Source organism: Gracilinanus agilis, chromosome 3 (assembly GCF_016433145.1).
Source record: "Gracilinanus agilis isolate LMUSP501 chromosome 3, AgileGrace, whole genome shotgun sequence".
In the NCBI taxonomy this organism is placed as follows: Eukaryota; Metazoa; Chordata; class Mammalia; order Didelphimorphia; family Didelphidae; genus Gracilinanus; species Gracilinanus agilis.
The window spans coordinates 339,057,559-339,075,058 of record NC_058132.1 but is presented as its reverse complement, the minus strand read 5'-3'; the positions used below and the strand labels follow the sequence as shown (position 1 = coordinate 339,075,058).

Genomic DNA, 17,500 nt, shown 5'->3' with positions numbered 1-17,500 from the left:
GTTGGCAAAGATACTGGAGTGGTTTGCCATTTCCATCTTCAGCTCATTTTATGGATAAGAAAACTGAAGCAAACAGAGTTATGTGACTTGCCCAAGGTCACACAGCTAATAAGTGTCTGAGGCCAGAATTGAACTGGGGAAAATGAGTCTTCATGACTCCAGGCCTGGCACTCTATGCACTATGGTGCCACCTAGCTGCTAATTCTCTTGACCTCTCCTTAAAATACCTTGTCTTTACTTAGCTGGCTACATGTGATTTTCCTCCAGTCAAATTTCATCCTTCATAACAATCACTCAATCAATAAGCATTTATTAAGTACCTACTGTGTGCCAGTACTATGTACTAAGTACTGCGGATTCAAGTACAAAGAATAAAACAAGACCTTCTTGCAAGCACCTTACATTCTAATGAAACAATAAGAGTGTGTGTGTGTGTGTGTGTGTGTGTGTGTGTGTGTGTGTTTAATGTTTAATATAGAGCAGCTAAGTGACTCAGTGGATAAAGTGCCAGACCTGGAGTCAGGAAGACTCATCTTCATTATTTCAAATCTAGTCTCAGACACTTACTAGCTGTGTGACCCTGGACAAGTTATGCCATTCTGTCTATCTCAGTTTCCTCATCTGTAAAATGAGCTGGAGAAGGAAATGGCCAACCACCCCAGTATCTTTGCCCAAAAAAACCCAAATAGAACATGAGTGAACAATAACAACGAACAACAAGTTTAATCCAAGGTAGTTTATAAAGACTCACACTAGCAGTCATGGGCTTCAGGTAAAATTCCATACAGAAGATGGTCCCCTGCTCTGCATCTGAAAAAAAAATGAGAGACTCTAAGAGGAAAAATAGTAGAATACATTCCGGAGGGGGAGAAGGAGATGGTAATTTAGGCAAAAAGTGTCCCACCAGCTGACACAGAGTAGAAACTTAGTAAAACCTTTGGAGGCTGTGTTGTATATTTTGGTCAAATTAAATTCTTCAATAAACATACAAAGGAAATGGATTCTTAGTCAAGGGACAAGATGAGGCCAAAGTTTCTCCTTCTCCATATCATGTCTTTGGAGATAGAGGATAAGAGTTGACTGGACAGACTCCTCCCATCCCCTTTAAATGGTGAGAATTGTCACTCTTTGGAAGGAGAAGTATAAATAAGAAAAGAATCTTCACATATTTTTTCTTATGGAATTTCATCCCAGAGGAAGGGAGTATAAGATCCCCTGAGATCTACCAAGAATAAGGGAAAGAGTAGCCAGGAAAGATCTCCAGGTTCAAGGTCTGATGTCTATCTAGATCCAGGGGAAACTCAGAGAAGGGTCCTTCTGAAGCAAAGATACAGTAAAGGGCTGAAGCCCCATGATTCATACCATTGGTTGTCTCTTCAGTGAATAAAGAAGAAACAATACCTCTGTCCCACCTCCTGGAGGCCAGTTCATCAATATACCCGCACTAACACAGAAGATACAACCCTGACTCTTGGAGTTAGTTCTCCCAGTTTAATGGGGGAGTCAGCACAAACAGAAATGAAAAACAAATGAGAAACACAAAGAGAAAAAAATCTCATAGATACAAATTTACATGACTTTAAAGACTACTTGCTATGGGTTGTTGCAGTAGTAAAAAGTTGCAAGGAATAAAATGTTGCAAGAGTTAAAAGATAGAAATGGAAAGGATGAGTTTCAGAAAACCTAAAGGAAAAAAGCTAGAGGGAGGCTTAGAACGGGTTCTGAAAAAGTAGGAGGGATTCGTTTGTCCCTGGCACCCCTGTTGCTATCCAGAATGGAAGAAAGCAAAGATTCAACAAATGGAAGCTATGGTGGTGGGAGGTGTCAAGCACACCGGGCCCCAACAACCAGATTATAGTGTAATTAGGAAATATTTAATACAATAAATAAAAATACAAAAAAAATTAAAAATACAGTAAAACATAGATAATGTTAATATGTGATATGAGCTAGGTCAGTATGAGCTCATTATTACCCCATTGCTAACTGAGTTTGATAGCATGAGGCTATAGGACTGGAAGTCCCTTCTCCAACCACTAGGACACAAGGGAAGCCTCCCCTCCCCAATTCCACCAGCATCACCACCAGGAAGACTTGAGTTCAAATGTACCTCAGACACTAGCTGTGTGATCCTACACAAGTCACTTAACCTCTGTTTGTCTCAGTTTCCTTATCTGTAAAATGAGCTAAAGAAGGAAATAACAAACCAACCAGTATCTTTGCCAAGAAAAGCCCAAATGGGGTTATGAAGAATTGGATACAAATGAAACAACTGAATGACAAAAAGAATGCTAAGAGACTTACCCAGTCACACAGCCAGGAAATGTGCTGAATAACTTGAACCAAGTTCTTCCTGGTGGTCCATCCACTAATATCCCACTTCCACTGATTATCTTTGGATAAGTCACTTCATTTTTCTGGCCTCCGTTTCCTTATGTGTAAAATGATGAGGCTGGACTAGATAAGCTTCAATCTCTAAATGGATGAATCAAAAGAACAGAGATTGCAAACAGCTCTCAGATTTGGGGAATAGCAACACAGCTAAGTTAAAACAGTTGATTCTTAAAACAAAAACCTCTCCTTATTTATTTGGCTTCAGGATGTCATACAGCTCCTTTCTAATATATAATGGTGTTTGGCTTATATTGAGGTTAAAAATAACTCTGCCTTCCCCTAAATCACACTAAGCAATGGACTCGATCAGAGATATCATACTTATGGTACCTCCCTAATAAAATTGAAGTGCAATTGGGAAATAATTAACAAAATAAACAAAAATACAACAAAATAAATAATGTCCATGTGTGATTTTCTAAGACAGTATGCCACGTACAGGGGGCCATTTCTATTTGACACTACTGAGACAGCTGATAAACAACAGCCCAAGATGAAAAATATTCTCAGAAAAAAGAGTCACATACAAGTTACCCAGTTGTGGCTATCTGTGGTTCCCCAAGAATCAGTGCAGTTTTAAGCACTAAAAGCTTTCTTCACCAAGATTTTGGGACACCTTGTATTTAGATTCTGGTCCTAAGATGGCTACAATATAGGCTATGTTTTGCTCTTGGAGGCTATGCCCATGTATATGGTTAATGAGTTACTGGAAGCCTAAATCTACATAAGGATAGCAAAAAAGCCTGAATTTAAATAATGGTTGACACTAATTTAGCTATGCCACCTTGGATGAGTAGATTGGAGACTTTGGGCTTTGGTTTCCTCACCAGAAGAACAGAAGTAATGATGTTTGCATTGCCTGTTTTATAAGGTTTTATACTAGAGGTCAGAAGAGATCATAGGTTCAAAAAATTATAACTAACTATAACTCATCCAACCCTCTCATTTTACCAATGAAAGAATTAAGACCAAGAAAAATAAAATGATTTGCTTGAAATCATGTAGCTGATAAGCAAGAGGGCTGGGATTTTTGACCTCTGGCCCTCTGACACCAGATCTGTTATTCTTTTTTTTTTTTTTTAAACCATTACCTTCTGTCTTGGAGTCAATACTGTGTATTGGCTGCAAGGCAGAAGAGTGTTAAGGACAGGCAATGGGGGTCAAGTGACTTGCCCAGGGTCACACAGCTGGGAAGTGTCTGAGGCCAGATTTGAACCTAGGACCTCCTGTCTCTAGGCCTGGTTCTCAATCCACTGAGCTACCCAGCTGTTCTGATCTGGTATTCTTTACATTATTCCATGAGATCCAAGATCTTAGCAGCATAGATTTGAAGCTGGCTGGGAGTTCAGAAGTCATAAGATCATAGATCTAGGGCTGGAAAAGATCTTACAACTCATCTAGTCAACCCTTTTATTCTATAGATGAAAAAATGGAAGACCAGAAAAATTAATTTCCTGTGTGACTTACCCAAAGTCACACAGGAAATTCCACAGTAAAGTTCCTCTCTCCAGATACAAGATTCTTCCTTTTTACCACCCTTTCTCCCCAAAATGTTCTATGTTAAGTGTTGTGAATCGATAAAGCTCTATTGGCATGTGAAATTCTATGATTTTCATCATTATTATTATTGAGGACTTTGCCTTCCCCATGCAGAGAATCAGGTAGGTAGTTCTTATAGATCTCTGCATGGCAAGAACTGTTGTTCTCTGGGATAACTCTTTGACACTGTACACAAGCTCCCCACTAAGTGAGGATTCCCATCTCTTCTCTCAAACACAAAAATTCAGCCAATTGTAGACTTCACCAAAAAATAGAGAACTAGAATGCGGCCATTTCCCATCTCATCTTCCTGTGACTGAAGCTATGGAAAAAAAATAAGCTTCTATTGACCCTATGAAGAGTCATGCCAATGGTGGGGCTGATATGGTCCTGGCTATGGACTCAGTGCAAGATTGGGGCATGGCCCTGGAACTAAGGGGTGGGGGAATTGTATATGAGCATATTTGATGATTTTTCCTCTACCAAACTGCTCCAGTAAAGACAGCTCAGAATGTCCCCAATTTGGAGAAGTGAGAGATGCAAAACTACCAGGAAGAGTAGAGCTAAAATCCATGAGTAGCCAATATCCAGTCCTGCCAGATACTTCATCTTGTTATTATTCAGGCATTTCAGTTGTGTCCAACTGTTCATTAACCCATTTGGGGTTTTCTTGGTATAGATACTGGAGTAGTTTGCCATTTCCTTCTCTAGCTCATTTTATAGATAAGGAAACTGAGGCAAACAGGATTAAGTGATTCACCCAGGGTCCTACAGTATTAAGTACCTGAGGCCAATTTGAACTCAGATCTTCCTAACTCCAGGACTGTTATCCACTGTGTCACCTAGCTGCCTATTAGGAGTTTATAAAAAGAGGAACATCCCCTGTGTCTTAAATGGATATCCAAACACTTATGGAGGATAATCGTTAGCACTTTGATCCTGGAGACTGTAACGTGATCTGCTGTGGTAATGAACCCAGAATTATTGATTAAGAGTTGGATAGAAACCCAGAGATCATTTCATTTAATCTATAAAACTCCATTTTTACAGATGAGGAAACTGAGGCCTAGAATCACAAAATGACTTGCCCAAGGTCACACAAGAAACAGTTTCCAGATTTGAACCTGTCTTAAAGCTTTTTTCATTTCTTTTCTTTTCAATAATAATAAATCACTTTATATAATGCTTAAGGTTTACAAAGGACTTAACAAATATTATCTAAATTTATTCTCATAATAATCCTAGTAGGTAGAGGCTATATTATCATCTCCTTTTTATAGGTTAAAACTTTTTTCAGTGCACCATCTTGTCCCTGAGAGTACCAAAGGTGAGGGGAAAGTGTGACTTTCTTGACAGCCAGAAGCTGAGTCTCCAGTATTAAGGACTTCACAAAGATAAATCTCTTCTGCAGAATTCGTCTAGTCCTGTGTTTAGAGTTGGAAGGGATCTTAGAGATTATTTAGCCCAACCCCTTTGATTTTAAGGAATCATTTTTATTGAAAAGAAATCAAGGGCCAGAAAGAAGTGACTTAGAATTATTAGTGGCACAGTTGGGACTGGAAGAATGCACATCTCCTGTCCCCCAGCTTAGTTTTCTTTTCCCTACAACATGTTTTGGGACCAGCTAAGTGGTGCTGTGGAGAGAATGCCCAGGCTAAAGTCAGGAAGACTCACCTTTCTGAGTCAAATCCAGCCTCTCACATTTGCTAGCTAGTGACCCTGGGAAAGTCACTTAACCACATTTGCCTCAGTTTCCTTATCTGTAAAATGAGCTGGAGAAGAAAATGGCAAACTGCTCCAGTATCTCTCACAAAATAACAAATAGGGTCACAAGAGTTGGACATGACTGAACAACAACGAAACATGCTATACCACCACAATCCCACCAATGTGAAGGAGTACAAATCAAGAAAAGGTCAAGCAGTTCCCAGTAGCAACCCTGCTGTTTTCAGCTCATTTACTTCTTTCCAAAGCCTCATATTATTTATGGTCCACTTGCCCACCCTACCCCCAGCCTGGGTACAGCACATAGAAAAATTTCCTGAATAGCCTTCCATCTAGGGTTGCTAGCAGCGACACTGCCATTTGGCTGGAGATTGGGCTCTAAATAAGACGGTATGTCTTTCTGTTGCCTCTTCCAGACCTGTGCCCAGTGCTAGCCTAGAGAATCTTGGGGGAGGGGGGGAAGGGGTATCCCGTTTGTAGCCATCAACATGGCAATTATGGGCTTTGGCCCAGGTCAGAGGTGACATCACTGAAAATCACAGAGTGAACCTTCTTCCAGCTGGGTGATTTGAGCCAAATCCCTGCCTGAAAATGCTCTCCCATTCCCAGATGGAAATTGTTGTGTGCTTCTTAAGCCCATGGTCATTCCCTCTCCCTCCACCCTTCCCCCTTGTTCTCCCCCTGCAGGGATGGAGTAGATGACATTGACAGCCAGGGGGATGGGAGCAGTCAGCCGGACACCATCTCCATCGCTTCAAGAACCTCTCAGAACACTGTCGACAGTGACAAGGTAGGACAGTTTCTTAGCTTCCCCCCCACTCCCAGATCATTTTGACTACCTGTCCCCTGGAGAGACCCCCTCCCCCAAGAATCCCCTCACTGGGGAATATTTCTCAGAAGGAATATAACTCATAAGGGGGTGGAGTGGGGAGAGAGTTGGAACAACTAGAAACAGAGCTGGATGAAGTAGAGCAGATATGGGGGTTACAGTGGCTTTGGGAATGGAAGATTGGGGTTGCTTGCTCAGTCCCCCAAAAACATCAAGAGAGGCGTGGGGATGAGTGGCACTAATAAGGAGTGAGTCTTGACATCCCTCCCTCCCCACTCCCTTCTCAAAGGCTCCATTCTGGGGTCCTTGGCTGCTCTGCTTTCCAAAAGAATGGGAAGTCTTGGGGTAGTTTTTCTGCGTCTTTTTTGACTGCTGCTTCCTTATGTTCATACTGACGTGAATGCCAGCCCAAGAGAGTGATTTGGAGGATGGCCAGGGTACAGCTGGATGGTGGGAATATTATCCACGGTGCTTTCTATGGTGATATGACCTTTCTCCCGAGGGGACCTGTTTGGAATCCTGGGACTCAGTCCCCCAGGGCAGAGGCAACGAGGACAGAGTATGTGAAGCAGTTTGGAGAGGATGTATCAATCTTGGCCACGACCCGGGTAGGTAGCTGTGTCAGGTCTTAAGCCAAGTAAGCATGTGTTGTAAGGTCTTTCGTGGGGAAAGAAAGGATGGGCACTCATGGCCCTGACTATTTCTTGACCCCTCCCCAGCTGGGCAGTGGGATTAATCCAACTGTCTGAATGTTGTGGTCTCCCTCCTTTGTGATGGTCGCGCGTACGTCCCACCCTTGCCCACCCAGAGTGGTCAGGGATGGGTGTAGAAATGGCATTTCCGCTGCATGTTGGTGGCATTTGTTGTTGGTGAAGCTCTGAGGCCTCAAGTACCATCTGGCGCTGGTGCTGCCTGGCCTGGTGCACTGGCCTCTCCCCCTCCCCCAAGGCTGGGAGAACAGGCTGTGTCCATACTTCATTTTCCTTCTCTATATTTAGGACTCTCAATTTGGCCTAGTAGTTTGTTATCAATTAATTAGGATTTTTGCCTAAGCCCCTCTTAGCGACACAGAAATGTTGTCTAAATCATGTAGTAATTATAAAGTAAATGCCTCTAAATAGCACTCTAGGGGCAGACTAGCATAGTAGATAGAGGGTCAACCCCAGAGTCAGGATGAATAATAATAATAATAATAATAATAATAATAATAATAATAATAATAATAATAATAGCTAAAGCATATAGGGCACCTCCTTTATACCTGGCATTGTACTAAGTGCTTTTTTACAAATACTGTCTGACTCAAACTATGTTCAGGTTCTGCCTCTGGAATTTATTGGTTCTGTGATCCTGGGGAAATCACTAAACCCCTTCAGTGCCTCAGACAATTCCCTAAGATGCAATTTGGAAACACAATTTCACATCTCTATTGATAGAGAGACTCTCCTCATCTATAGCAGTCTGCACTAATGAAATTAGAAATTCTGACTTTCTTTTTAAAGACATCATTCACTCCAGAGTAGGAAACTCTCCCTGACCTCAGGGTCCTAGACTTTGGTGGTTTGATTAGCCAGTCCCCTGCCTTCAAGCAGAATAGCACTGAAGCCATCTTTGACTAAGGAGAAGGATCAGGGTTTCTTCTTAGAATCTCTCCCTAGATGATTCCTCTCTTCCTCATTTTCCACGTTTAGACATTTCACCTAGACTTGTCCTATAAATGAAATCTTGTTTTGGAATATTTGCCATGTATGGACACAGCCTATTGGTCCCCAGTTTCAAAGGTCTTTTGCCCCACCTATCTCCCCAAGCTGGCTCTGCATTTTCCCACCAAAGTCTCTGAACTCTGAGACAGAACCTTGAACTCGGGAAATGGCTGTTGGTTGAAATTTGGCTTGGGGAAACCCTAGGCCTCAGTCATTCTTCATCCATCCTCCCAGGTAAGTGAGACTAGCTTGGAACATATCTTCCAGCAAGTGTTCTCAAGGACCAAGTGAGCTTCCCCATCCATATGTCTGCTTTTCTCATGAAGTCATAGGACTGTCAATTTAAAGCTGGAAGGTAATTTACAGGTGATCTAGTGCAACACCTTTTATTTTATACTTGCAAATACTCCTAAGAAATAAAGGGATTTACCTAAGTTCACCCAGTCAGTGGCAGGGTAGGAGTTTGAGCCAATTGCACACCATGCAATTCAGATCACTAGAAGTGTGTGTGAGCACTAAGCTGAGGCTCAGGGAGAGGACACACTGGGGATTCCATGGGACACAGAAGCATAGGTTATCAGAGGAAGGAAGAGTCCTGCAGATTATCTTTTCTAACATCCTCATTTCATGCATGAGGAGGTGCTAATGCCAAGAACAATCAAGTAACTTGCTCCAAACTCCCACAACTAGTTAGTGGTAGGACTAGGACTAGAAAAGCCCAAGGATCCAGATTCCCAGCTCAGTTCTTTACTCATTCTAAGAAGCCTAATCTTGAATTTTCCCTGAAAGACCAATAATCAGCCTCTCCCTGGTCAATACTAGTGAAGATCCCCTAAGGCAGGTATCAAACTCAAATAGAAATGGAAACCACTAAGCCGTACACCTCTGAGGGCTACATATTAACTTAGAAAAACACATATATATATGCATATATAATATATTATATTGCATAAAATTATGTGATATAATTATAAAATATAATTTATGTTCTATTATATAATATAATAATAGATTTATATAGATATATCATAATCACATTATGTGTATAACAATTATAATAAATTGTATGATAAATATGATTGTAATATAGCATATGTATTACATGTATATTATATACAATTTATTATATAATTATATACAGTTAATCTAGCAGGACACTAAAATCAGGTAGATACTGTGTTTGACAGCTCTGCTCTAAGGAGGTCAGTCAAAATATCCCTGATGAAACACTCTCTGTGTAAGTAGCCTAAGATGAATTCAATGAAAATAGATAGAAAGGAAAGGAAAGATATAGTCTCTTTCTCTTGGATGTTTTCCAGGATAATGGGACATGATAGATTCCTGGAATAATCAAATAAATATAGCAATTACAAAGAAATAACTATCATGATTACAATTGAAATCACATTGAAAAACATGATAGTTCATTCCTTCTCCATCTCCAGTCTCTCCCCCTCCCATCTATTCTCACATTACCTAATCTTCCTAAAATACAGCCTTTATCCTGCCTGATCCCTTGCTTAAAAAGCTTCAAATGACTTCCCACTGCTACAGAATAAAGTCCAAATTTCTTAGACTGAGAGGCAAGACTGGATAGGTAGGGGAAGAACATATTTGGAAATTAAAGTTATGTAGAAAAAAAATCTGAAAAGATTGGCACTCAAGGCCTTCCATTCCCTAGAAAAAGCCTAATTTTTTTGTCTCGTACTGTTCTTCTACATGAACTTTACATTCATAGGAAATGCACTGTGACAGGCAGAACTATGGTGGAGGCACCATGGGCCAAACCTAACTGTAGAAACATCTTTATGATCTAATCATACCGGCTGGCATTTATATAGTGCTTTAAAGTTCACTAAGTGCTTTACAAACATTTTCTCCTTTAAATTCTTGATAGTTTCCCAACCAGTAAAGACCACAATTCAGGGATCCCAGACAACGAGGGCTTTTTTCCCAATTCGTGAAGGCTGCCTGGAAAAGTTCCTCAGCATATCTTTCGTGTCTATCATCTAATCATGTTCACTGAGGAAGATCTGAATGCATTGTCCCCTATTTTACAGTTGAGCAAATTGAGGCAAACATTAAGAGACTTACCCAGGGTCATATAGCTAAGTAAATAGCTGAGGTCAAATTTGAAGTCCGATCTTCCTGACTCTAGGCCCAGTGCTTTTTTCACTGCACCAGCTAGCTGCTTCATGCTATGGGTCCCCTGGATTCATGTCCTTGAGCTCTGTGAGCTGGGGAAGCAGGGAGGACTTGAAGATCCAGGGGTGGCTAGTAGAAGGTGATGGCAGAAGTGGGGAGGAGCATATAGGATATTGGAATGGAAGGCCCAGAATTATTCCATTTCTCTCTTCTTTCATAAATCAATCAGCTATTTCTATACAGCGCCCTCTATGGCCCTGAGCCAAGAGACTCAGACGAAGTCAGAGCAGGGAGCTGGGAGATCTTTCATTGCTAAGGGTTGTCTCTCATTTTAGAAGAAGGCAAAGAACAGAGAGGTGAAGGTCTGAGAGATAGACTTGCCTCTTAGATGTAGTCCTTGGTGGAAATACCCATAGAAACAACATCTCTTTAAGAAAACTCATTTAAGAGAAGGTCTTCATGAATATTTCATTAATTTTCTCTAATATTCCAACACTTGAACACAGATAAATCACACAGTCAAGGATCCTCCTTGGCTGAACATTTACTCTTTCTTTAACAGGGAAGGCAATATTAGACTGTTAGGTACTTACCTATCAGTCACAGGCTCTTAAGCTATAGACTGTACAGAGATTATCTAGTCCAAACCCCTCAGTTTACAGTTGAAGAAATTGAGTTTCCTAAGGGGAAAAAAAACTTTCCCAAAGCCATATTAAGTGGCAGAGACAGGGTTCAAACCCAGGTCCTTGGTCTCTTAACTCCAGAATTTTTTCCACTCTGCTATAATGCACCTATCCCCCTCCCCTTTTGTTTTTTTGCGATCCAACAAAAATTTATCAAGGGCTTTCTATGGGTAGAGAATTCTACCCTGTGCTGGAGGAAATACAAATTTTAAAGATTAGACACTTTCCCTTCCTTCAATAAGCTCCTATAGTCTCACAGAAGCCTACTGATACATCTATGTTAAAATCCCCTTCCCCATTATCCTTTTTTTTTTTAAAAAACCCTTACCTTCCATCTTGGAATCAATACTGTGTATTGGTTCCAAGGCAGAAGAGCAGTAAGAGCTAGGCAATGGGGGTTAAGTGACTTGCCCAGAGTCATACAACCAGGAAGTTTCTGAGGCCAGATTTGAACCTAGGACTTCCATCTCTAGGCCTGGCTCTCAAACCACTGAGCCAGCCAGATTCTCCTTCATTATCCTTTTTTAAAATGAATTATAAGTTTAACAGTCATCAATTAATCCTCCTCAAGGTTCTAAACATTATATTCCAAAGTATCCAGTAGCTAGCTAAAGAATAGTCCAATTTCAGGAAGTCTCAACTTGGGAAAGTAGGGGAAAAAGGTATTATTGCTGTTGTTGTTCAGTCATGCCTGACTCTTCATGACCCTGTGGACCATACTGTCCATGAAGTTTTTCTTAGCAAAGATACTGGAGTGGTTGCCATTTCCTTCTCCAGTGAATTAAGCCACACAGAGATTAAGTGACTTGCCCAGGGTCACACAGCTAGTGTCTGAGGCTGGATCTGACCCCAGGCCCAGCACTGCATCGACTAAGTCAAGTAGCTGCCTCCTAGAGAAAAAGGTAGGTTATGGTCATCTGGAAAGGAGTGTTAACCAGGAAGGCTGAATCAGAACAGATTGATGAATTTATAACAGAACACAAAGGGGTCCTTTGGTGTCACTGCCCAGATGCCATTTCAGGAATCAACACTCTTTCTAGAAGCTTTTTTACACAATCAGCTCTCCATTATCCATACTTAGAGAGAAGAAGAGATAAGACTGTGGAAAAACCCAAAGGAAGATGAGATCTGGAGACATTAGCCTATGCAACCCAATTCAATCTCTCCAACAAGCTTTTTTTTAGAATGCTTGATTTTATTTTATTTTTTTAAAGCTATTTCTCCCCTCTTTTTGAGCATGAGGGTGGAGGTAGGGATTGGCAAAGATTTAAGAGCCTTTCTTGATAAGGAGCTGTATTCAGTGCCAAGAATAATAAGACAAAATGAAAATTAGCCTCTGCCCTCAAGGCATTTACTTTCTACTGCACCAAAGAGTTAGATTTAGTTTGAGCAAGAAGGAACCTTCTCCCTAATATCTGGACCCAGGCTTAATGGACTGTCATTGCCAAAGGGAAAAAAATGCTTTCTTAACTGTAGCTCCATACAAAGCATCCTAATTGTATTAATGGTAATATCTGTGGAATTTGCATAGTGATTTAATATTTTCAAAGTACTTTATTAATGTCATGCCATTTGATCCTCACAACAACCCTGTGATGAAGGTGTTATTATTATCCTGATTTTACAGGTGAGGAAACAAAGGTTGAATTAAGTGGCTTGCCCAAGGTCACATATATAGTAACTCTCCAAGGTAGGATCTGAACTCAGGTCTTCTTGGTTCCAAGTCTAGGACACCATGTGTTGAGCTACCTAGCTGTTAATATTCATGTGGTCTGGAAAACTTTTTTAAAGACCCTTTTGAGAAACTGGTAGAACTGGTCATTTTGTTGTTGATTCATTTCAGCCTTGTCTGACTCTTTGTGACACTATTTGGAGTCTCTTCTTGGCAAAGATCCTTGAGTAATTGGCCATTTCTTTCTTCAGCTCATTTTACAAATGAGGAAACTAAAGCAAACAGGATTAAGTGATGTGCCTGGGTTCACACAATTAGTGTCTGAGGCTGGATTTGAACTTGGGTCTTCCTGACTCCTGGATCAGCCCTCTATCCATTGTACCACCTAGCTAGCTGCCCAAGAATTGGCCATGGGGAAAGTAATACAGGAAGTGAAGCCTATCTTTGGTGCACCTTTTATACTACAGTGATCTCCCAGGCTCCTAGCAACACTATAATTATTCCCTTCCCTTTTCCAATCTCTCATTCCATTCTATTTTATAGGGGGAGGGGGGAATCTACTTTAAAAGATTTCTGCAAAGTCTCATCATTATTTCATTTTACTAATAGAAAATGGCCCACTATGCCCTTCAGACATTTTTCTCTCCTGCACCCCAATTCTTCTAGTCTTCTTAATTACCTTCCCATTTGCTTCCTGTAATTTCTCTTTCTTAGCATGAAGGATAGAGAGAGAATAGAAATGTGAGAGAAGAAGAAGAGAGAGAAAATAAAAGGCAATAAGGGGAAAGAGAAGAGAGTAAGGGGAGAGAAGAGACAGAAAGAGTTTGAAATTGGTAGGATTGGCAGAATGGTGCTAGAAGAAGAAACACCAGTCAAATGTTACCATTTCTACTATTCCACTATGAAAAAAAATTAAATCACAGGTCCACAAATTTTTAAAATCACTGTTTCAACTCAGTTTGCCCTTTTCCCCAAAGTACTTCCCTCTTCCTCACATCTGTGGTCTCCCACTGGTCCCCCAAAATACAGAATATGGGGCTAATAAGTAGGTTGCAGGGTTAAAGAGTGGCTTGAGATCTGTTCATTTCCATATCTATTAATCATTCTTATATGTTAGTACAAGATAGGCCCTGGAGCTCAGGGGGCAAATCTGTTCCTAGTACCTGTCCTCTGGCTGTTTCTTTACTTGGGTAGAATTGAAGAGGAAGGTGGTAGAAAGTCACATTTCTTAGCTGCTGCTATGTTCTTTAGAACCCAATTTCCCCATCCCTACTATGTCATTTGAAATTGTTGTAAGCCCTGGAAGACTACAACTCCCAGGGCTCTCTGCTGGTACTTCCCCTGACACCTCCCACTTCCTTTGTGGAAGGTGTGGAGAAAGTATAAAAGAGAAAGTTTGGTGCCTTTTCTCTCTACCCTGAAGGTCTCCCTTCTCCAACTCTAAGCCTATTCTCTTAGAATGTTCACCCATGATGCCTTTTGTTACTTGGAGCTCCATCACTGCCATAACCCAGCCCAACCAAATGACACCTGTCCTTTGCAGTTAAAGGACTTAAAGCAAACTCTTTGTGTCTTCCAAGATAATAACTAGCTTTCTGAAAAATTAATGACTACTCATAAGTAAAGAGTAAAGGAGACCCTCAAGGTCTGTTACTCTTTCTATGATCACAGATATACATTCAAGAAATGATATTCGAGGTTTTATTTTCTAACTCAGAAGAATAACTCTAATAATGACATTTCAGACAAAGTAGGAAAGCACAACAGTGATATGGCAAAGCCATAAGAAATTAATCTTGAGGTAGTCAGGAACTTGTGATAGCCATCAAATATCACTACATCAAGACTCCTCACTTTAGCTAAGAACTGACTCTAAGACTAACCCATTTAAGTTAATATTTCATGCAAGAAAGACTTGGAACAAACTACTTAACATTTCTGGAGCTCAGTTTCTTCATCTGTAAAATCTTTGAAGGAGTTGTACTAGATGACCTTTAAGGTCCCTTCTAGCTCTAAATCTAAGGTAATCACCAAATCCTATGATTTCTTAGGATGGAAATGGAAAATTCCAAACCAATAAGTGGGGTGCCAAAATGTGACTCAGCTCCTAAAATGCTTTATAATTGGAAACTTCTAAAGAGAATTTCGATATGGATGTCATGGTTACAGACTAAAAGCTGACAAATGTACTCAGCTGGGAAGAATAGCAAATTTCTACATTGTATTTCAGCTATATTTCTTTTTAAACAGCTAATTGCTTATTTGACCATATAAGACTCACACTTTGAGTATGGCTATTTGCAAATGAAATCTGTTCATTTCACAAGTTAAGGTTTTACAAGACTTGGGTTTTATGCCAGAGAATCAGACTCATGTAACTCACCTGAAGAGACACAGAAATATTGTTAGAATCCAGGTTCAAGTTTCTCTAGGTCTGATCGGACTGACTGACGTTGGGTCCCAGAGTCTAAGCCCACAGACCTAAGTTAGACAAAGGCCTGCTAAAGAACATCTTAAAAACAGCAATGAGGTCTTGGCTATGTGAGGTATGGGCACAATAAGACAAGAATTTAAAAATCAGTGTGAAACTGGGCAATCTTCCTATGGGAGAGAAAGACAGCCTCTCCAGGTATCTCAGCTATCGGCCCAAACCTCATCCAGGATCCAGGGTCCATTTAAACCAAATGGTATAAGCAATAAATACAGGAAGGGGCAAAGAGTAGGCAATTGGTGACGATGTAGACAAGTAGAAAGTGTAGACAGAGGGGTCTGACAACAGGATAACGGGGGTATCAAAGCTAACATTTCTATAGCACTTACAATGTGCCAGGTACTGTACTAAGCAATTTACAATTCCTATCTCATTTGATGTTCAAAATAACCCAGGGAAATGGTGCTATTTTATCGCCATTTTACAGATGAGAAAACTGAGGCAAAGGTTAAATAACTTATCCAGGTCACATGGCTAGTAAACATCAAAGGCCAGATTTGAATGCAGATCTTCCTGAATGCAGATGCAAAGCTCACCTAGCTGCCCCTAATCAGACTAGAGACCTATGGTTCAGGACAAGAATTTGGAAATAAGATAGGAACACAGTTCCATGTATACTCTGTACCCATCCTTGGATCTAGGAGTGAGCATATCCTTCCTTAGTCCTTCTCCTTCACACAATTTGGACTCTGATTTCAATACAAATAGTATATGTTCTCAAATAACCTCAGAATCTCTACATTCATTCCTACTCACGAAAATTATCCCCAGCTGCTTTATTTCTTAGTTATCAAATAAATACATATATAATATATAAACCCACACATGTATATGTTTATGTGCATGTGTGTATGTGTATTTCAGAGCGTTGCATAGGAATATCCTCAAGTAATATGAGATGTTTCTCAAATTAGTCATTGAGGCCCCCAGGTAGGGTACAGGAATCCATCTAGGAGTGAGAGTGAGTTGTCATGAATACCAGAATTGTAGACTTACAGTTGTTGGAATGTAGCAGAAAGCTACTGGCTACAGGAATGAGGTGGCCCAACTTCTTTTTAGATCCTTTATCCTGACATGTCAGATCAATTCTAATCACAAGAAGAAAGGCAATTGACTTTTCGGGAGGATAATGGGAGTTTCAGGGACCATGGAAGCATTAGAGAAGGTAATAGGTTTAAAGAAGTCTGAGAAACCCAGAATTAGCTGATATACCCTGGACTCTCTCTGCTTCCCTGACCTCCTTGGTCTCAAAGGTGGCTTTTTTCTCAAAAATGCCTTCCCTGAAGTCCTAAAATGCAAAAGAACTTAAGTTATTCACCATAGCCTTACAGTACCTTGGTAGAGTATTGCCTGCTTCCTTCCTGCTCCCCAGAGTCCCTTTCAGTGTCCACTCACCCTCATCTCTGATGTACTACTGAAAAATAAGGCATGAAACTTCTGGAAGAAAAGAAGAAATTAAACAAGGGCAGTTTTGTGTGTATACATTTTTTGGAAATCCCTCCAAGAGTAAGTTTGGTAAAGTCTTCCAGGGATAACTAGACCAGCATGGCACATTCTCCTATGCTCTTGCGACTGAGCCTAAATCCTGTTCTGACAGGTTGGAAAGGGAGCTGTGTAGGCTTTAACACCCAACTGATGTTCCAGAGCCAACCTGTTGTGCAGGGAGCTGCCATCTGGGGGGTAAATTTGTCTCCAATCTTTTGGGAGAGAGGGATGGAGAGAAGGATGCAAGAAATGGAAAAGGTAACTAAGTAGAAGAAGAGCATAGCAATAGCCTTAGAGCCTAAGACCCCCTTGACCTGCTGGAGTCTCAAGATTAAAGGGACCAATTAGCCTAAGAGAAATGCTTAGAGGATTAAAATGCATAGTGTATGTGCAAAGAGCTTCCCAGAAAGAGTGACAAAAGAGAAAGTCAGAAAATGTCAAAGCTGGCAAAGACCACATGATATCCGCACTAGGTTCCAGCCAATGGTCACACTATTTGAGGTAGCTAGTTGTCTCCTCTCCAGAATGTCCCAAGATTGGGTATTCATCCTCTCCCTCAGTAGTAGAGGAACTAAGGTTATCTGCTTTGTGGCAGATCTTATCTCTCTAGGCAAGAAAAAGAAAGAGAAAGAGAGAGGTGGATGGGAAAGAAAAGGAGAAGGGAGAGGGAGAGGAAGAAGAGAGGAAAGGAGAGGAGAGCAAAGGAAACGAAAGGGAAATGGAAAAAGAAAGAAAAAAGGAGGGAAGGAAGGAAGGAAGGAAGGAAGGAAGGAAGGAAGGAAGGAAGGAAGGAAGGAAGGAAGGAAGGAAGGAAGGAAGGAAGGAAGGAAGGAA

At 40.7% G+C, this 17,500-nt stretch overlaps 1 protein-coding gene across 1 annotated transcript in view; it reads left to right on the top strand.

Annotated features, from left to right (window-relative positions):
• The window catches only part of LOC123241539 (kalirin-like), a 685,986-nt gene that overhangs the window by 662,233 nt on the left and 6,253 nt on the right, over window positions 1–17,500 (top strand). Inside the window, exon 34 of the mRNA XM_044669162.1 lies at window positions 6,346–6,448. Coding sequence (XP_044525097.1) covers window positions 6,346–6,448 — 103 coding nt within the window. The remainder of the gene's footprint in view (window positions 1–6,345; window positions 6,449–17,500) is intronic.